The sequence below is a fragment of the Bubalus kerabau genome, chromosome 2, assembly GCF_029407905.1.
Source record: "Bubalus kerabau isolate K-KA32 ecotype Philippines breed swamp buffalo chromosome 2, PCC_UOA_SB_1v2, whole genome shotgun sequence".
Classification (NCBI taxonomy): Eukaryota; Metazoa; Chordata; class Mammalia; order Artiodactyla; family Bovidae; genus Bubalus; species Bubalus kerabau.
Window position 1 is genome coordinate 184,383,388 of NC_073625.1, and position 21,608 is coordinate 184,404,995.

The following is a 21,608-nucleotide window of genomic DNA, read 5'->3' on the forward strand; positions in this document are numbered from 1 at the left end:
TCAGCCATTTGTGCCCTTTGGGATGGTTAAAGCAGAGAAATAAAGACCTGAGTTTCCATCTCCTATCTCTTATAATCTAAACCTGTCCAGGACTCTATTCCTTCAGCCATAGGAAAAGCATCTTTTCTATATCTTGAGAATCTACTTATAAGTTACTTCTTGGGGATTGTTGTTTCAAAACCCTCTATCAAAAGGCACTACATGAATGCAGTTAAATCTCTTATCATATGGTTCATGATTCTATGAATTTTGACTGAATGTTGCAACAATGCCTCTAGGAGTCAGATGGGAGAATTCATTGAAGATTAAGAGCTTGGAAAATGGAGAAAGAACACCCATCTGAATGGGGCAGCCCCCAATTGGTTTCCATGTACAAATCCAGCCCCAGGTTGCCAGATAATCTCTGTTCCCCCCCCCCCCCCACCAAAGGTAGGGGAATAGAAATAGTACTTCTGTTCTATTGGCAAATTAAGGGAAAACTACTTTTTTTTTTTCTGTCACAGCTCAGATTTATTAGGAAAAACAAAGGATAGTACACCCTCAAGGAGTGAGGGCAGGCCGACCCCAAAGGAGAGGGCTCAATCTGCCTAGGCTTCTTCCTTTTATACATTTGTCTCCTCCCCTCTGAGCCTGCCCTATGCAAATTGGGCTAGCCAATAAGGGGGAGTGTTTCTTTCACCTGAAGTTCTCACTCCCCTCCACGGATTTCCTTCTGTTCCACTTTTGCAGACTTTTTCCTTTCTTTGTCTTTTAGCCACTGCCATTTTGGACTCCTTTTTCCTGTTCTAACTACCTAACATTCCCCCCTCAAGAGATGGGAGGCCCAATTCTTTGGCAATGGAGAGTCACAGTCTCTCTGGCTACTTCCTACTGAGCTGGGACAGCGAGGGGGCATTGGACCTCCCCTTCTGGCTTCTCCCAAGCCTCAGAGTCCTTATAGTGATGTCCATCCAAGGATGAGTGGTATTTTCTGTGGTCAGGTGTAGTTTTACATATCCTTGTTGAACTGGCACTCTATGTTGTACTTGTTGGCCTGGGCAGAGACAAAACGGGTTAGACAATTGATAATACATGGAGCAATCATGGAGAAGGCAATGGCACCCCACTCCAGTACTCTTGCCTGGAAAATCCCATGGACGGAGGAGCCTGGAAGGCTGCGGTACATAGGGTCACTGAGAGTCGGACACAACTGAGCGACTTCACTTTCACTTTTCACTTTCATGCATTGGAGAAGGAAATGGCAACCCACTCCAGTGTTCTTGCCTGGAGAATCTCAGGGACGGGGGAGTCTGGTGGGCTGCCGTCTATGCACAGAGTCCGACACGACTGAAGCGACTTAGCAGGAGCAGCAGCAGCAGGAGCAATCATAAGCAGCATCAATGTGGTGATAACAGATATTAGTTCAGTTCAGTTCAGTCGCTCAGTCGTGTCCGACTCTTTGCGACCCCATGAATCGCAGCACGCCAGGCCTCCCTGTCCATCACCAACTCCCAGAGTTCACTCAGACTCATGTCCATCGAGTTGGTGATGCCATCCAGCCATCTCATCCTCTGTCGTCCCCTTCTCCTCCTGCCCCCAATCCCTCCCAGCATCAGAGTCTTTTCCAATGAGTCAACTCTTAACATGAGGTGGCCAAAGTACTGGAGTTTCAGCTTTAGCATCATTCCTTCCAAAGAAATCCCAGGGCTGATCTCCTTCAGAGTGGACTGATTGGATCTCCTTGCAGTCCAAGGGACTCTCAAGAGTCTTCTCCAACACCACAGTTCAAAAGCATCAATTCTTTGGCACTCAGCTTTCTTCACAGTCCAACTCTCACATCCATACATGACCACTGGAAAACCATAGCCTTTACTAGACGGACCTTTGTTGGCAAAGTAGTGTCTCTGCTTTTCAATATGCTATCTAGGTTGGTAGGGGCATTAGCCAACTCCAAATTCCCCTTTTCCCGAAGAAAGATCCCCCAAAGAGAGGTTGTAGCCACCCCAAGAACTCTCCAGCTCATTCTTTGAGATCCTGTAGGATCTGAATGTTTTTCTTGAGGTCTGTGAGACTTTCTTCAACTTGGCTGGAAGTATTTACCCAAAAACAACACACCTCATTCAAGGTGGTTCAAGTCCCTCAATTTTCAGGGATCAGGAGATCTATCTCCTGTCTATTTTGGAGTACCACCCCTGCCAAGCTGTGTTGGCTCTTTAGAGCTATCCTGAGAGATCTTATCTCCAGAAACTTAATTTTGGGAGTTTCCATTAGAATGGTGCTCATTTGTAGTTCTGAATAGGTATCTGAGATCTCCCAGGGGCTCACAGGTGTATTGAGTGTCCTCTTCTGTTTTCTTCCACACTTGGCTCATGAATAGTGAATCCAGGAGTTGTGTCCTAGTACCTTGACTACTGTGGGGGTAGAAAGTATTACAGGTAGGGGCCCTTCCATGTGGGCTGGAGTTGAGCCTTTGGGGACCCATCTTTCCAGACTTTAATTAGGACTTGAGTTCCTGGAGCCTATAGTGGTAGCTCTTTAGAATTTTTTGGGTCCTGGTTGATCCCACAAGTGTATATCTTGTTGGAGTTGCCCAATGGCCATACTATAAGACTGGAGGGTCTGTGCCTGTGGATCTAGGAAAAGGTCATTGACATAAACAAAAGGTCTCCTATATGCCATCTCATAAGGACTAAGACCAACCTGTTCCTTAGGGGCAATATGCATGCAGAGGAGAGCAATTGGTAAAGCCTCCTTCTATCCCAGGGAGGTCTCCTGGGTTATCTTTTTTATCGCTGATTTTAAGAATTAGTTGCTTCTTTCTACTTTTCCTAAAGACTGAGGCCTCCTGGCACAATGGAAGTAATAAGTAATGCCCAATGCTTTAGAGACCCCTTGGGTGACCTTAGAAAAAATGGTGTCCCGTTGTCACTTTGTAATGACCTGTGCAGACCAAATCTCAGAATGATTTCATGGAGCAGTTTTTTTTTGTTGTTTTTTTTTTGTTTTGTTTTGTTTTTTTTTAACACCTCCTCAGTCTTGGTGGGAAAGCCTTCAACCCATCCTGTGAATGTATCTGTCATAACTAATAGGTATTTATACCCTTGAGAAACTGACATCTACCAGTCCTCTCCTGAGCAGGTCCCACCCCATTGGATGGGCTGGGCCAGCTGGGGTCTTCAAGCTCCTTGGGGGTTGTTTAACAGGCAAGTGGGACAAGAGGAGACCACTTGCCTTATATTCGCTTGGAGGCCTGTTCCTCTAAAGGACCTTTCCAATAATCTTTGGAGGGCCTTCTCCCCTAAATGAGTGCTGGCTTGTAAGGAGTTAACCAGCTTCCACTGGAGATTCCCATGCAGAAAAAGGAGTCCCTCCTTTTGGAACCACCCCATATGATCTTCTTGAAAGCCCTCACTCTTAGCTTTTTTTTTTGGTATAATTGATACATTTGAATCTATTCTAAAGAGGTGGATGAAACTGGAGCCTATTATACAGAGTGAAGTAAGTCACTCTTAGCTTTAAGGGTATCACCTTCAGTATATGAAGGAGTTTGTGGCAAATTAGTCTGTGGAACTAAGGTGGCAACCCCTATTAGGTCATTGTTCTGTACTGCTGCTCTCTTAGCTGCCTGGTTGGCTGCTTGGTTCCCTGTGCCACTTCCATGCTCCTGTTTTGGTGTACTTTACAATGAGAGACTGAAACCTCAGCGGGCAGATAGACTGCTTCCAAGAACCTAAGGATTTTATCACCAATTTTGATTGGGGACCCTTGGGTGGTTAAGTGGCCTATTTCTTTCCAAATAGCAGCATGTGCATGTAGCACCAGAAAGGCATACTTGGAGTCAGTGTAAATGGCTATTCTTTTTCCTTTTCCCATATCTAAAGCTCAAGTCAGGGCTATGATCTCAGCCAATTGGGCTGAAGTACCTGGTGGCAAAGGCTTGGCCTCTATGATCTCGAAATTGGAGACTACTGCATATCCAGCCGGAGAAGGCAATAGCACCCCACTCCAGTACTCTTGCCTGGAAAATCCCATGGATGGAGGAGCCTGGTAGGCTGCAGTCCATGGGGTCGCTAAGAGTCAGACATGACTGAGCGACTTCACTTTCACTTTTCACTTTAATGCACTGGATAAGGAAATGGCAACCCACTCTAGTATTCTTGCCTGGAGAATCCCAGGGACGGGGGAGCCTGGTGGGCTGCCGTCTATGGGCTCACACAGAGTCAGATACGACTGAAACGACTTAGCAGCAGCAGCAGCAGCAGCATATCCAGCTCTTCTTTTCCCATCTAAGGCAAAGCTGCTTCCATCAGTGTACCAGATTTCCTCAGGATTAGTCAGAGGATCTTCTGACAATCCCTCTCTGGATTTTGTCCGGTGGTCCAAGGTTTCTTAACTGGAGGTCTTCTGGAACCTGGGACTGAGCCGCGTGAGCTTTCTGCCCAGTTTGTTTTTGCTGTCCCAGTTTCCAGCCTGCTGGGCTTCTTGTTACTTCCACTGCACTGGGTTTTCTTCGTGTTCAGCTTCCACTGCATGAGGTTTCACCAAGTTGGGCTTCTGCTGTGCTTGGCCTCTGCTTCACAGGGGCTGAGCCAACCTTGTTTCAGCCAGGTTAAATCCAAGAAATGGCACCATATATGTTGGAGGAGTGTGTAATTTCCTTGATTCTGTCTCGCCATAGCAAAGATTTGAAATGGCAGACCAGTTTTACAGCTAGGTTACAACTTAGCTTTATTAGGAAAAACTCAAGGCACAAGGGCAGGCCAATGCCAAAGGAGAGGCTAAAAACTACTTTGAAGTGGAATGAATGAAACACCTCCAGGTCACTATGAACTTATAGACCTCTGATTTTTACTATTACTCAAAAGTATAATCTCTTAATAACAAAAAAAAAGTATACCAATATAATAAATCTTGTACCCACACAGTCAGTCAATAACATATACAATCCTGCCTCCCAGAATGAACATTTTAAAGCATATAAATTAAGCTCAAATAGCTGACTCTTCATGGAAAGAGTCAAATAACCATTGGTCTGAGCAGTAGCTTGTTGTCAAATCCCAATCAGCAGTGGATTGAGATTTGGTTTTCTGTCTCTTGCAGCAGGATGTAAAAGAACCATATTCTCCTTCTCCTCACAACCAGGATCATCCATCCCACCAGAAATAGCAGAAGGTACACCTTATAGGGTAGCCCTCTCTCACACAGGGCACTGCATAGGAAGAGATGGGGCCAGGGATCAAACCCTGAGATCAAGAGTGTATCAGATTTTTTCTTTGATGGATAACATGTACATGCATGATATGGTCAAAAATGGCTCCCCTCATTTTATTGAGAAACTCTCCTTGTACTGTAATGAAAGTGGGGAGGTGTTTTTCACAGTTGGTGCTAAGGAATGACTCTTGGAGAGTATCCAATAAACTGTCGACGGAAAAAAATTGCACAACATAAAAGTTGAGAATTATGTTTTATTCAGAGGACATTCTGAGCACTTCAAGCCTGCGAAATAGCATCTCAAATAACTCTGAGAAATTGCCCCCAAGAAGCAAGGTGAGGAGCCCGTATATACAAGAGTTTTTGCAACAAAGACCAGGTGGTGAGAACATCAACAGATAACATTAATTAAAGAAAAACAGCTGTCTCAAGCCAATGAAATTTAGCACTTTCCTATGTATGGGAAGATGCAAAAGTCGAGGCTCACTGAAACCACTCCTTTGATATGCACCTCACCTACCTCGGTCCAGAATCCTGCTTCTCTCTATCCTGAGTCCCTTCAGGGTACCCCGTGGGGCTGCTGCAGTGGCATGTAAAGAACTGGGCCACACAGCAGGAGGTGAACGGCAGTTAAGTGAGCAAAGCTTCATCTATACTTACCACCACTCTCCATTGCTCACTTCCCCCTAGATGAGACTGTCTAATTTCAGGAAAAGAAGCTCAGGGCTCCCACTGATTTTGCATTATAGTGAGCTGTATGTTTATTTCATCATATATCACAATCTAATAATAATAGAAGTAGAATGCACAATAAATGTATCTGAATCATCCCCAAACCCCCTCCCCCTTACCCCGGTCTGTGGAAAAATTGTCTTGCAGGAAACCGGTCCCTAGAGACAGATTGGGAACCACTGCCCTAATCCTCTAGCCCTCACTGGTTGATGAGGGGACTGAGACAGAGGGACTGAAACTACTGAGTCAACGTGTGTAAGCCCAATAAGAGACACACTGGAGACCACAGGGATTCATATGGCACCAACACTAGAATAGGGTTGGCTAAAAGGGACATCTACAAGGTTATTTGCCCAACTGTGCCCCTAAGACATCAGGAATTGAGTACAGATTTTTTTCCTCCCGAGCCAAAACATGCCCTCAGACTTTTTCCTGAGGCTCCAGGTGGCCCCTAATAATCAATCCATCTTCTTGCCTTATTACTTAACAATACAAGGTACTCTAAAACCCTTACACATAAAGCTTAGATTATTCTGTGATTTTCCTCCTTGAACCATGACTCATTCTCAGAAGGTGTATCCTTAAGATGTCCAGACTGCTCGCCGTGGTGACTTGGTGGAGGGCACTGACAGTTTGGAAGGAGACAGAGCACCATAAAATGAAGCTTCCTGAAGGATAACAATACAAGGCCCTGATTCCTGATGGGTTTTCTCTTCCTCTGTCCTGCAGGTTGACAGAACAGAGGTGATTCGCACCTGCATCAACCCAGTCTATTCAAAACTGTTCACAGTGGACTTTTACTTCGAGGAGGTGCAGCGCCTGCGGTTTGAGGTCCATGACATCAGCAGCACCCACAATGGGCTGAAGGAGGCCGACTTTCTGGGCGGTATGGAGTGCACGCTTGGCCAGGTGGGTCCATGACGCCCTTCCTCCCCTTTAGCCTTCTGAGGGCCTTTCTCCTTCCTTTTTTCCCCTCTCCCCTCATTCAGTCCTTGCTTTCTTTCTCCTGTTGATTTTATTTCCTTTAACATGTAGCATTGTGTGACATGCACTGCCATGTCCATTATATTCAGTGTTACACTTTCATGTGGATGATGGTGCAGATATATCAGGTGTTACCTATTTTGCAAAGTTAATCATTTTTGTTTCTGAATTCCTTCATTCTGTCAGTCATTTATTTAATAACTATTTATGGAGCACCTACTCTGCTCCAGTTGTATGTCTGCTATTGCCTTATCCTGATATGTCATAATCTCCTATCTCCCAACTCAACTATGGGAACCATTACATGGGAAGTATCGCTCAGTCACAGCTATCCCAAGCCTCTGGTGCCAAAAGCAGCCCAAGAGAAGGCTAAATAGATACATGGCAAATGATAAATGCTTTACTTAATCCTCACAACAGTGTTGGGAAATAAACATTCATTTGTCAGAGAGAAACTAAGACTCAGAAGTAATCGACTTGCCAGAGACCCCACACTAACAAGGGCAGAGTTACACCCAAGTGGGTCTTACTCCAAGCCCCATGATTTTGACTTTGTAACACCTTTCCTTTTTCCCTTCCTTCCTGCTATACCCAGAACTTGAATAAGTGCTGAGGTGGAATCTAGGTAGAAATAGTCCCTGTGCTCAAGACTAATTGGAGAAGGCTCAGTGTGTGCCCCTCAAACAGAGCCACTCATGATGTTCTCTAAGCTCTCATGAGGCAACTCATCCTGGGTTCTACATATGGTTGTGGGCCTGCAGTGAAGGGAGAGCTTTCTGCTGAGGAGAATGACAAAAGGCATTGTGAAACCAAACTTTGAAAAAATATGGTCCAGGAGTTGAAGGAGGAGGAGGGATATCTTCAGGTAAAAAGGCAATGTAAACAAGGCATAGAGGTCAGAGCAACCATGCAGAGCTAAGGGGTGAGAGGACCAACCACCCTTAATCAAGGCCACAGACTGATTTACTGGGAAACTAGTGCAGCTTAAAATTCATAGATCTTCACTTATGTGGATCCTTCCAAAGTTCTGTATCATGTTTGTTTGTTTTTTTTTTTTAATTTTAAATTTTATTTTATTTTTAAACTTTACATAACTGTATTAGTTTTGCCAAATATCAAAATGAATCCGCCACAGGTATACATGTGTTCCCCATCCTGAACCCTCCTCCCTCCTCCCTCCCCATTCCATCCCTCTGGGTCGTCCCAGTGCACCAGCCCCAAGCATCCAGTATCGTGCATCGAACCTGGACTGGCGACTCTTTTCATACATGATATTTTACATGTTTCAATGCCATTCTCCCAAATCTTCCCACCCTCTCCCTCTCTCACAGAGTCCATAAGACTGTTCTATACATCAGTGTCTCTTTTGCTGTCTCGTACACAGGGTTATTGTTACCATCTTTCTAAATTCCATATATATGCGTTAGTATACTGTATTGGTGTTTTTCTTTCTGGCTTACTTCACTCTGTATAATAGGCTCCAGTTTCATCCACCTCATTAGAACTGATTCAAATGTATTCTTTTTAATGGCTGAATAATACTCCATTGTGTATATGTACCATAGCTTTCTTATCCATTCATCTGCTGATGGACATCTAGGTTGCTTCCATGTCCTGGCTATTATAAATAGTGCTGCGATGAACATTGGGGTACATGTGTCTCTTTCCCTTCTGGTTTCCTCAGTGTGTATGCCCAGCAGTGGGATTGCTGGATCATAAGGCAGGTTTATTTCCAGTTTTTTAAGGAATCTCCACACTGTTCTCCATAGTGGCTGTACTAGTTTGCATTCCCACCAACAGTGTAAGAGGGTGTATCATGTTTTTATTCATAGTGTTGTACTTTTTCCACAAAGCAAGATTCCAAATTACATAAGCCTCAAGCCTCACAAAACCTGCAATAATCCCATGTAGAGGTAAGGATATTGTTTAGGGATTAGTAAGAAAGAGTTTAAATTGGCTTAAAACAACATTCAGAAAACTAAGATCATGGCATCCACTCCCATCACTTCATGGGAAATAGATGGGGAAACAATGGAAACAGTGACAGACTTTATTTCGGAGGGCTCCAATATCACTGCAGATGGTGACTGCAGCCATGAGATTAAAAGACACTTGCTCCTTGGGAGAAAAGTTATGACCAACCTAGACAGCATATTAAAAAGCGGGGACATTATTTTGCCAACAAATGTCCATCTAGTCAAAGCTATGGTTTAATTCCAGTAGTCATGTATGGATGTGAGAGTTGGACTATAAAGCTACACTCCTCTTCCTGCCTCACTGCTCTACTCCTCTGTGGTGCTTCCTTCACCTCCTTTGACTTTCAGTCTCAGAGTCAGTTTTTTAGGCAATCCAAACAAAGATACTCTGCAGCATATGCCAAACTCCTTCCTGATTCCAGAGACTGTATGCAGTGTTCCCATCTGCTCAGAATGTGCTTCCTTTCCCTGCTCATACTCACGTTCCCTTCCCAATTTCAGTGGAAATGTCACTTCTTTCTGGGCGCCTTCTCTGAGCTCTTGTCTGCTTGATACCATCCTTTCAATGTTTGCTTCCTCTTCTGTGCTTCTCCCTAAGAATGGCTGTGATTTATTTGTGTAATTATTTGTTTTACATCTTTATCCCCAACTAGTGTGAGCTGTTTGAAGGCAAAGACAGTGTCACTGGCCCCTGACACACTGCCTGGCATGAGGTAGAGGGTCAAGGACTGGTGTGACATAGGAAGATAAGCCTTACAAAAGAGGTAATTTTGAGGAACATTCACACAAACAAAATTGTGAAAGCTTTGGATAAACAAGATATTTTATTCACATGACTTAATGGATCTACATTTACTTCTTGGGACAGCATGTAACTTTTATGCATAGGTGGGATGCTCATTGCTAAGTGAGAATCTTAAAATGGTTCTTTTCTATCTGCAAAATGCCATTTTAATCACCTTTTAAGTTTATTTGTTATTTATTTAAGTTTACTTAAGTCTATTTATACATTACAGAATTTCACCTCAAATCCACTATTCATTCATTCATTGCCCACTTATTGTGCACTGTACCTATCAAGAACTACGTGCTCTCAACTCTTTCCAAAAGTCATGAGAGAGATATACAATGATCATTATATAATATATGATGGAGAATATCCCCGGAACCCACCTTCTTGTGGACTTCTCCTCAGGAGGGAATAAGGTGTCCTGCAGTCTAAGCCCTTTGGGGTGAGGTTTCCCATTACTTAAGTGAAAAGCATCAGGGTTGGTATGGAGAAATGGCCAGATGGCCTAGAGTGGAAGGAATAGAGAATCTGAGGGGTTCATTCACATAATCTTCTTAATCTCTCAAGACAAAAAATATGTAGACCTGAACACTTTGGGTGAATTACCAATAGTCCTTCCTAAGTATACTTTGATGCTTTTGAAAGGGCTTTCAAGCTGATCATTTCTCATGGCTTTTTAAAAATTTATGTATTTTGAAGTATAGTTGAGTTACAATGTTGTGTTAATTTCTGCTGTACAGCAAAGTGACTCAGCTGTACATGTATATACATTATATTCTTTTCCATTATGGTTTATCAAAGGATGTTGAATATAGTTCCCTGTGATATACAGTAGGACCTTGTTCTTTATCCATCTTATATATGCTAGTTTGCATCTGAGTTGAGAAAACAGAATCAGAAAGATTCCACGCCTTGACAGAGCCAAGACCAGAAGTCAGGAGCTGTTGATCTTTAATTCAGAGCTCTTTCTTCTGCCATAATTTAGGAAGGGATAATGCAGGGAGTTCTTTGGAAGGAATGATGCTAAAGCTGAAACTCCAGTACTTTGGCCACCTCATGTGAAGAGTTGATTCATTGGAAAAGACTCTGATGCTGGGAGGGATTGGGGGCAGGAGGAGAATGGGACGACAGAGGATGAGATGGCTGGATGGCATCACCGACTTGATGGACATGAGTTTGAGTGAACCCCAGGAGATGGCAATGGACAGGGAGGCCTGGCGTGCTGCGATTCATGGGGTTGCAAAGAGTCAGACATGACTAAGGGACTGAACTGAACTGAATGCAGGAATGCTGCATGTTGTGAGAAATTTTTTTGACATTGTGGCTTAGGAGGAAAAAGACATGAGTAGCAAATCAGCCATGCTTCCTGAGCCATATTATGGCATCCCCCACCCCACCCCGGTGATTTGCTGGCCTGACTAGGTATTCTGTATATTTTTAAATAACCACCCTCTCATAATATCAGCCACGTGATTGGTGCTGTCGACCTGGCCCACACGTTGGGATGCCACTGATTGAAATCAATCAGAATGTCTCAATTTTGTGGCGACAGTGATTGCTTCAGGGAAATCATGTAACTCATCAGACACAATGAGATGCAAATATATGTTGGCTAGAGCCTTATAGGAAAGAAAATGTAGGTTTTTGAGGTGGAAATTGACCCTGCAAGAGAAAAACGTGGGTGCTATTGGAGAAAAAGAGAGAAACTGAGTGGTGTTCTCTGCACCCTAGATCGAGTCTTGTCTGAAGCCAGCCTGTCCTCAACATTTCAATCATTATCTTCTCTTTGCTGTTTGAACCACTATAGGCTAATTCATTTTGCCACTTACAAAGTGAAGCCTAACATTGAATTATATTCCACAGAACCCCTTTCCCAGACCATAGTGATCTCTTTAAACTCCAAACTCCTATAACCCAACTTCATTTCATTCATGTAAATCATCCTACATTGCACTGAGAAGTTCCTTTTTATCAGTTCATTAAAATAATTTCTCTCTTATTTAGCACTTATTGTTATAGTTACCTGGTCCGTCCCCAGATTACAAGTTTTTAAAGCTGGGAGCCACAGGCCACATTCAGCACTTCTTTGGTTCTAAAGCAATTATATATGCTTTATGTATCATGTGCTTAAGTCAAATTTATTGATCAGTTAATTTTGAAAATCCAGATCAGTATGAACTTATATTTTGACATGATAAATTTCTTTTATGTATTCATTTTTTTCAGCAAATATTTAGGAAGGACCCCAGGCATAAAAAGTACCGTGCTAGGTGCTACAGGCACAAAGATGAAAAAGACAGGGACCCTGCTCCAGAAGAGCTTATAATTAGCTAGGAGATACAGACTAGTAAAGAAATCATCAAAATGCATATTACTAACTGCTATATAATGAGTTGTGTTTCAAGGGCTCTGAGGGAAAGACTTACCTCTGCCTAAAGCAATTGAGGAGGTCTCATAAGAAAATTGTCTCACTCTGAGTCTCAAAGAGTGAGTAGGGATTCACCAGCAGAGAAAAGAAATAAGGACTCTCATGCAAAATGACTGGTACACATCAATGCACAGCAGCATGAGAATGTCAGAGAACTCTGAGTGACTCAGCTTGGTGGGATGGGCAAGTGAGTTGGGAAAGGGATAAAGGAGGCCAGACAGGAGAGGGTGAGCTGAGCTGACCCCATGCTTTCATGAGCCTTCCATTAAAGTTTGGGAAGCTCAGACTGGATGCACAAAAGGCCCTGAGGAGCTTTAAAAAGGGGAGGGTCAAGACTGATTGTGTGTACTGGAAAGATTACTTTGGTATTCCTGTAAATGGTGGATGGGAGAGGACTGATGTGGAGGTAGAGAAACAAGTTAGAAGGCTGTTAAAACAATAAAGAAGAGTTGGGGAGGAAAGTGGTGATGAAAGTTGAGAAGAGGAGATGCAGAGGGGAATGTATCTGAGAGCACAATCAACAAGTTTTCAAACCTGGGTGAGAGATGCAGAGTCTTCTGGCATCTGACAAAGGTTACTGGAGGAGCGACTTGCTGTCATTGAGGGGAATCAGATTGACGAATGAGATGGGGAGCAGGATGTGGTGCCAACACCTTAAGTTCAGGATGTCTGTGAAAAAAGTCCAGAGGAGGTTTCCAATTGTTTTACCACATGGACCTGATGATGACACAGATTTGGGAGCTGACTCCCTACAGATGGTAGTTGGTAGCAGAAAATCAAAATCCTTTTCTATGTGAAGAGTTATTTGGATGGTTATTTAGAATGGGATAAGTAAAACAGACATGTGATTAAAACAAGATTTGATATTGATGTACTACATAAAGGGGGCTTCCCTCATAGCTCAGTAGGTAAAGAATTTGCCTGCAATGCAGGAGACCTGGGTTAGATTCCTGGGTCAGGAAGATCCCCTGGAGAAGGAAATGGCAACCCACTCCAATATTCTTTCCTGGTGAATCCCATGGACAGAGGAGCCTGGAAGGCTACAGTCCATGGATTCACAAGTCAGACATGACTTAGCGACTAAACTAGTACCATGTATAGAGTAACACAACAGACAAATGCATTTGTCATGAGAGCTCTGTGAAGAGGAGGCAGACCTCCTTCACTCTTCACAGTTTGACAGTTTATTACCTTTTGGTGAGAATGGGAATTTTCTCGCTTTTTCCAAATTGTTCTTCTCTTTAATGTGATCAAGCAAAAAAAAAAAAAAAATCAACGTTTTCCTTCTTTGTAACTTCAGCAGTGAGAAAAGATTCCTTTTCCTTGCACTGCTTAGTTGGGCAGGGAATGGTAGACATAGGAGATGTAGGAACAGTGTGGTGGGGGCCCAAAGCGCTGTTTCATGATGGTGCACCACGGAGCTGAGTGGACTAGTGTTGGATCCCAGCTCAGCCATGCTCAGTTGTATGTCCAGAGGCCAACTCCTGCAGCCATTTAAACCTCAGTCTCTTCATTTGCACAGTGGAGATTATAATAGTTCTGACCTCAAGAAATAGTGTAGGATCAAGTGAAAAAATACATATAAGGTGCTAAGCAGTGTTCCTGGCATTCAGGGTCTGAAACCTGTTATTAAGGAGCTACCACTATGGACACTTGTAAGGACCAACATTGTTTCAGGAGTAAATGTGGAAGGGAAAAAAAAGGTGAAAACGTTATGATAGAACCCATGTCCTGGGCAATTAGTAAAACTGAACTTATAATTTTGCCTTAAGTTTGTTGCATAATTTATATAGTTAAAGATTCAGTGTGTATAATATTTACTCTTATCAGGCTACTTTTAGTAAAATATGGTTTCTCTGAAGTAATTTGTTCCTGATTGTATCTTTCTCAACTGAAGCCCAAAACAAAAGGTAAAATGACTTCTCAAAACCCATCCAGAAAGTCACACATTCAGAGCCTCTAAAGTACCTACTCTGTCTGAATTTGTCACATTTCCATTCTGTCATGTGATTCAGCAGGACTCATGGTATTTGGGGAGGGAAAATAGCAGCCCTCAGCATGCTAGAAACTGGCACTGGCCATAACATTGGGTACCAGCAGCGCAAGTGACTTAGCACTGAGTGGTGGTGCCAGATGAAGGTTCATGTCCTCTAAAAGCACTCAAGGCAGAACTGTGTGTTCTCAGCAGATGGATGAAGAGGGCGAATCATAGATGCAGGATGCTCAGAAAGCTGTGTATGCCTTCTGTGTCAGTGTGCAGACCATCCATGGATTGCTGTTGGCTGAAAGAAGACCAGAAACTAAACCCTGCTCCCGCTGCACCCATCAGAGAGCATGCTAGGAAGAAACTCTACCCCTCACCATCTTGAACAGCAAGCCAACTTTATTTTTTATTTAACTTTATTTCTTTATTATTTTATATAAATTTATTTATTCTTAATTGAAATATAATTGCTTTAAACATTGTGTTCTTTAAACCATTGTGATAGAATGTGGTCCACTGGAGAAGGGAATGGCAAACCACTTCAGTATTCTTGCCTTGAGAACCCCATGAACAGTATGAAAAGGCAAAATGATAGGATACTGAAAGAGGAACTCCCCAGGTCAGTAGGTGCCCAATATGCTACTGGAGATCAGTGGAGAAATAACTCCAGAAAGAATGAAGGGATGGAGCCAAAGCAAAAACAATACCCAGCTGTGGATGTGACTGGTGATAGAAGCAACGTCCAATGCTGTAAAGAGAGATATTGCATAGGAACCTGGAACGTCAGGTCCATGAATCAAGGCAAATTGGAAGTGGTCAAACAAGAGATGGCAAGAGGGAATGTTGACATTCTAGGAATCAGCGAACTGAAATGGACTGGAATGGGTGAATTTAATTCAGATGACCATTATATCTACTACTGCAGACAGGAATCCCTCAGAAGAAATGGAGTGGCCATCATGGTCAACAAAAGAGTCCGTAATGCAGTACTTGGATGCAATCTCAAAAATGACAGAATGATCTCTGTTCATTTCCAAGGCAAACCATTCAATATCACAGTAATCCAAGTCTATGCCCCAACCAGTAACACTGAAGAAGCTGAAGTTGAATGGTTCTGTGAAGACCTACAAGACCTTTTAGAACTAATACCCCAAAAAGATGTCCTTTTCATTATAGGTGGCTAGAATGCAAAAGTAGGAAGTCAAGAAACACCTGGAGTAACAGGCAAATTTGGCCTTGAAATACAGAATGAAACACGGCAAAGACTAATAGAGTTTTGCCAAGAAAATGCACTGGTCATAACAAACACCCTCTTCCAACAACACAAGAGAAGACTCTACACATGGACATCACCAGATGGTCAACACTGAAATCAGATTGATTATATTCTTTTCAGCCAAAGATGGAGAAGCTCTATAGTCAACAAAAACAAGACGGGGAGGTGACTGTGGCTCAGATCATGAACTCCTTATTACCAAATTCAGACTTAAATTGAAGAAAGTAGGGAAAACCACTAGACCATTCAGGTATGACCTAAATCAAATCCCTTATGATTATACAGTGGAAGTGAGAACTAGATTTAAAGGCCTAGATCTGATAGATAGAGTGCCTGATGAACTATGGAATGAGGTTCATGACATTGTACAGGAGACAGGGATCAAGACCATCCCCATGGAAAAGAAATGCAAAAAAGCAAAATGGCTGTCAGGGAAGCCTTACAAATAGCTGTGAAAAGAAGAGAAGCAAAAAGCAAAGGAGAAAAGGAAAGATATAAGCATCTGAATGCAGAGTTCCAAATAATAGCAAGAAGAGATAAGAAAGCCTTCCTCAGCAATCAATGCAAAGAAATAGAGGAAAACAGAATGGAAAAGACTAAAGATCTCTTCAAGAAAATTAGAGATACCAAGGGAACATTTCATGCAAAGATGGGCTCGATAAAGGACAGAAATGGTATGGACCTAACAGAAGCAGAAGATATTAAGAAGAGGTGGCCAGAATACAGAGAAGAACTGTACAAAAAAGATCTTCATGACCTAGATAATCACGATGATGTGATCACTGACCTAGAGCCAGATATCCTGGAATGTGAAGTCAAGTGGGCCTTGGAAAGCATCACTATGAACAAAGCTAGTGGAGGTGATGGAATTCCAGTTGAGCTATTTCAAATCCTGAAAGATGATGCTGTGAAAGTGCTGCACTCCATATGCTAGCAAATTTGGAAAACTCAGCAGTGGCCACATGAATGGGAAAGGTCAGTTTTCATTCCAACCTCAAAGAAAGGCAATGCCAAAGAATGCTCAAACTACTGCACAATTGCACTCATTTCACACACAAGTAAAGTAATGCTCAAAATTCTGCAAGCCAGGCTTCAGCAATACTTGAACCGTGAACTTCCTGATGTTCAAGCTGGTTTTAGAAAAGGCAGAGGAACCAGAGATCATATTGCCAACATCCGCTGGATCATGGAAAAAGCAAGAGAGTTCCAGAAAAACATCTATTTCTGCTTTATTGACTATGCCAAAGCCTTTGACTGTGTGGATCACAATAAACTGTGGAAAATTCTGAAAGAGATGGGAATATCAGACCACCTGACCTGTCTCTTGAGAAATCTGTATGCAGGTCAGGAAGCAACACTTAGAACTGGTCATGGAACAACAGACTGGTTCCAAATAGGAAAAGGAGTATGTCAAGGCTGTATATTGTCACCCTGTTTATTTAACTTATATGCAGAGTACATCATGAGAAACGCTGGGCTGGAAGAAACACAAGCTGGAATCAAGATTGCCGGGAGAAATATCAATAACCTCAGATATGCAGATGACACCACCCTTTTGGCAGAAAGTGAAGAGGAACTCAAAAGCCCCTTGATGAAATTGAAAGTGGAGAGTGAAAAAGTTGGCTTGAAGCTCAACATTCAGAAAATGAAGATCATGGCATCTGGTCCCATCACTTCATGGGAAATAGATGGGGAAACAGTGGAAATAGTGTCAGACTTTATTTTTTTGGTCTCCAAAATCACTGCAGATGGTGACTGCAGCCATGAAATTAAAAGACGCTTAGTTCTTGGAAGGAAAGTTATGACCAACCTAGATAGCATATTCAAAAGCAGAGACATTACTTTGCCAACAAAGGTCAGTCTAGTCAAGGCTATGGTTTTTCCTGTGATCATGTATGGATGTGAGAGTTGGACTGTGAAGAAGGCTGAGTGCCTAAGAACTGATGCCTTTGAACTGTTATGTTGGAGAAGACTCTTGAGAGTCCCTTGGACTGCAAGGAGATCCAACCAGTCTGTTCTGAAGGAGATCAACCCTGGGATTTCTTTGGAAGGAATGATGCTGAAGCTGAAACTCCAGTACTTTGGCCACCTCATGCGAAGGGTTGACTCATTGGAAAAGACTCTGATGCTGGGAGGGATTGGGGGCAGGAAGAGAAGGGGACAACAGAGGATGAGATGGCTGGATGGCATCACTGACTTGATGGACGTGAGTCTGAGTGAACTCCGGGAGTTGGTGATAGACAGGGAGGCCTGGCCTGCTGCGATTCATGGGGTCGCAAAGAGTCGGACGCGACTGAGCGACTGAACTAACTGATGAAACATTGTGTTGCTTTCTGCCAAACGTCAAGATAAACCAGGCATATGTATACCTATGCCCCCTCCTTCTGAACCTGCCTTCCACTTCACTCCCAATCCCACCCCTCTAGGTTGTTATAGAGCCCTGGGTGAATTCCCTGAATCATACAGCAAATTCCCATTGGCTATCTATTTTACATATGGTGATGTATATGTTTCCATGTTACTCACCTCATTATCCCACCCACTCTTTCCTCCTCCCAACTCTTGTCCATATGTCTGTTCTCATTGTCTGTGCCTCCATTTCTACCATACAAATAGGTTTATCAGTACCATCTTTCTAGATTCCATACATATGCGTTAACATACAATATTTGTTTTTCTCTTTCTGACTTACTTCATTCTGTATAAGAGGCTTTAGGTTCACCCACCTCATTAGAACTGACTCAAATGTGTTCCGTTTTATGGCTGAGAAATATTCCACTTTATATATATATATATATATATATATATATATATATATATATATATACACACACGTACATACATATACATACACATATGTACGTGTGTGTGTGTGTGTGTGTTATATACCACAGCTTCTTTATCCATTCATCTGCTGATGGACATCTATTTTGCCTCCATGTTCTACCATTGTAAATTTTGCTGCAGTGAACACTGGGGTACATGTGCCTTTTACAATTTTGGTTTTCTGAGGGTATAAGCCTAGTAGTGAGATCACTGGGTCATATGCTGGTTTTATTCCTAGTTTTTTAAGTAATCTCCATCTGTCTGTCATAGTGACTGTATCAGTTTGCATTCCCACCAACAGTACAAGAGGGTTCCCTTTTCTCCACACCCTCTCCAGCATTTAATGTTTGTAGACTTGATAATGGCCATTCTAACTGGTGTGAGGTGATATCTAAGTATAGTTTTGATTTGCATTTCTGTAATAGTGAGCAAAGTTGAGCATCTTTTCATGTGTTTGTTAGCCATCTGTATGTCTTCCTTGAAGAAATGTCTGCTTAGGTCTTTTGCCTGTTTTTTTTTTTTTTTTTTTTTTTTTTTGATTGACTGTTTGCTTGTTTGTTTCTCTGGTATTGAGTTGTATGAGCTGCTTGTATATTTTGTAAATTAATCTTTTGTCAGTTGTTTCATTTGCTATCATTTTCTCACATTCTAAGGGCTGTCTTTTTACCTTGTTAACAGTTTCCTTTGCTGTGCAAAAGCTTTTAAGTTTAATTAGGTCCCGCTTGTTTATTTTTGTTTTTATTTCCATTGCTCTAGGAGATGGGTCAGAGGGTCTTGCTGTGATTTATGTCATAGTTTTCTGCCTATGTTTTCCTCTAAGAGTTTTATAGTTCCTGGTCTTACATTTAGGTCTTTAATCCATTTTGAGTTTATCTTTGTATATGGCGTAAGGAAGTGTTCTAATTTCATTCATTCTTTTACATGTAGCTGTCCAGTTTTCCCACCAGCACTTATTGAGGAGACTAGATATCTTTGCCCCACTGTATATTCTTGCCTCCTTTGTCAAAATTAAGGTACCCATAGATGTGTGGGTTTATCTCTGGGCTATTTCTATCTTATTCCACTGGTCTATGTTTCTGTTTTTGTGCCATTAACTTACTGTCTTGATGACTGTATATTTGTAGTATAGTCTGAAGTCAGGAAGGTTGATTCCTCCAGCTTCATTCTTCTTTCTCAAGATTGCTTTGGCTCTTTGGAGTCTTATATGCTTCCTTATGAAATGTGAGATTTTTTGTTCTAGTTCTGTGGGAAATGGCATTGGTAATTTGATAGGGGCCACTCTGATTCTGTAGATTGTATTAGGTAGTATAGTCATTTTCACAACATTGATTCTTCCAACCCAGAAACATGGAGTATCTCTCCATTTGGTTATGTTGTCTTCGATTTTTTTCATCAGTGTTTTATAATTTTCTGTATACATCTCTTTTGTCTCCTTAGGTAGGTTTATTCCTAGGTATTTTATTCTTTTTGTTGCAATGGTAAATGGGACTTATTCCTTAGTTTCTCTTTCTGATTTTTCATTGTTAGTGCATAGGAATTCAAGTGACTTCTGTGTATTGATTTTGTACCCTCAACTGTGCTGAATTTACTGATTACCTCTAGTAATGTTCTGATAATATCTTTAGAGTTTTCTATGTATATTGTCATGTATCTGTAAACAGTGAGAGTTTTACCTCTTCGTTTCCATTTCTTCTCTAACTGCAGTGGCTAGGACTTCCAAAACTATGTTGAGTAATAGTGGTGAGAGTGGAAGCACTTTTCTTGTTCCTGATGTTACAGGGAATGCCTTCAGTTTTTCAACATTGAGAATAATGTTTGATGTGGTTTTATCACATATGACCTGTATTAGTTAAGGTAGGTTCCTTCTAAGCCAATTTTTTAAAGAGTTTTTATCATAAATGGGTACTGAATTTTGTCAAACGCTTTTTCTGCATCTATTGAAATGATCATATGGTTTTTATCTTCCAACTCATTAATATGGTGTATCATATTGATTGATTTGTGTATATTGAAGAACCTTTGAATCCCTGGGATAAACTCAACTTGATCATGGTGTATGATCTTTTTAATTTGTTGTTGAATTCTGTTTGCTAGAATTTTGTTGAGGATTTTTACATCTATATTCATCAGTAATATTGGCCTGTAATTTTCTTTTTTGTGTGTTGTCTCTCTCTGGTTTTGTGAGGCTGATGGTGGCCTCACAGAACAAGTTTAGAAGTGTTTCTTCCTCTGAAAATTTTTGCAAGAGTTTTAGAAAAATAGAAATTAGCTTTTCTCTAAATGTATGGAAGAACTCACCTTTGAAGCCATCTGGCCCTGGGCTTTCGTTTTTGGGGAATTTTTTTTTTTTTAATCACAGTTTAATTTCAGTGCTTGTAGTTGGCTTGTTCATAATTTCTCTTTCTTCCAGGGTCAGTCTTGGAAGCTTGAACTTTTCTAAGAATTTATCTGTTTCTTCCAGGTTGTCCATTTTATTGGCATGTAGTTGTTTGTAATAGTCTCTTATGATCCTTTGTATTTCTGCATTGTCTGTTATAATCTCTCCCTTTTTGTTTATAATTTTGTTGATTTGATTCTTCTCCCTTTTTTCTTGATGAGTCTTGCTAATGGTTTGTCAATTTTGTTTATCTTCTCAAAGAACCAGCTTTTAGTTTTATTGATCTTTACTATTGTTTTCTTCATTTCTTTCTGCTCTGATCTTTATGATTTTTTTTTTCTTCTACTAACTTTAGGGGTTCTTCTTCTTCTTTCACTTGTTTTATATGTAAAGTTAGTTTGTATGTTTGATGTTTTTCTTGTTTCTTGCAATAGGGTTGAATCACTATAAACTTCCCTCTTAGAACTGCTTTTGCTACATCCCATAGGAATTGAGTTGTCATGTTTTTATTGTCATTTGTTTCTAGGAATTTTTTTATTTCCCTTTTGACTTCTTTAATAACCTGTTTGTTATTTAGAAAATGTATTGTTTAATCTCCGTGTGTTTGTGTTTTTTACAGTTTTTTTTTTTTTACCATTTTTTAATTATGTAAGTTTCAAGTATGTAACATTTTAATTTGACATCTGTATATACTACAAAATGATCACCACCACAAGTCAAGTTGGGGGAACCCCTCACCTTGGGGTCACAAAGAGACGGACACAACTGAGTGACTGAACTGAACTGAGGTTGTTTCCATATCTTGACTATTGTGATTAATGCTGCATTGAATATAGGGGTGCATGTATCTTTTTTGAATGTGTTCCTGTATTCTTTAGATGTGTGCTCAGTAGCATCCGATTCTTTGTGATCCCATGGACTGTAGCCCACCAGGCTTCTCCATTCGTGGAATTTTTCAGGCAAGGACACTGGAGTGGGTTGCCTTGCCCTCCTCCAGGGGATCTTCCAGACCCAGGGATCGAAACCGCATCTCTTACATCTCCTG

General features: G+C 41.5%; 1 protein-coding gene across 1 annotated transcript in view; it reads left to right on the forward strand.

The window, feature by feature from the left end:
- The first annotated feature begins 5,083 nt into the window (after positions 1–5,083).
- Positions 5,084–21,608, forward strand: part of CPNE4 (copine 4) — a 260,051-nt gene continuing 243,526 nt past the window's right edge. Inside the window, exons 1-2 of the mRNA XM_055569694.1 lie at positions 5,084–5,151; positions 6,652–6,831. Coding sequence (XP_055425669.1) covers positions 6,811–6,831 — 21 coding nt within the window. The 5' untranslated portion in view covers positions 5,084–5,151; positions 6,652–6,810. The remainder of the gene's footprint in view (positions 5,152–6,651; positions 6,832–21,608) is intronic.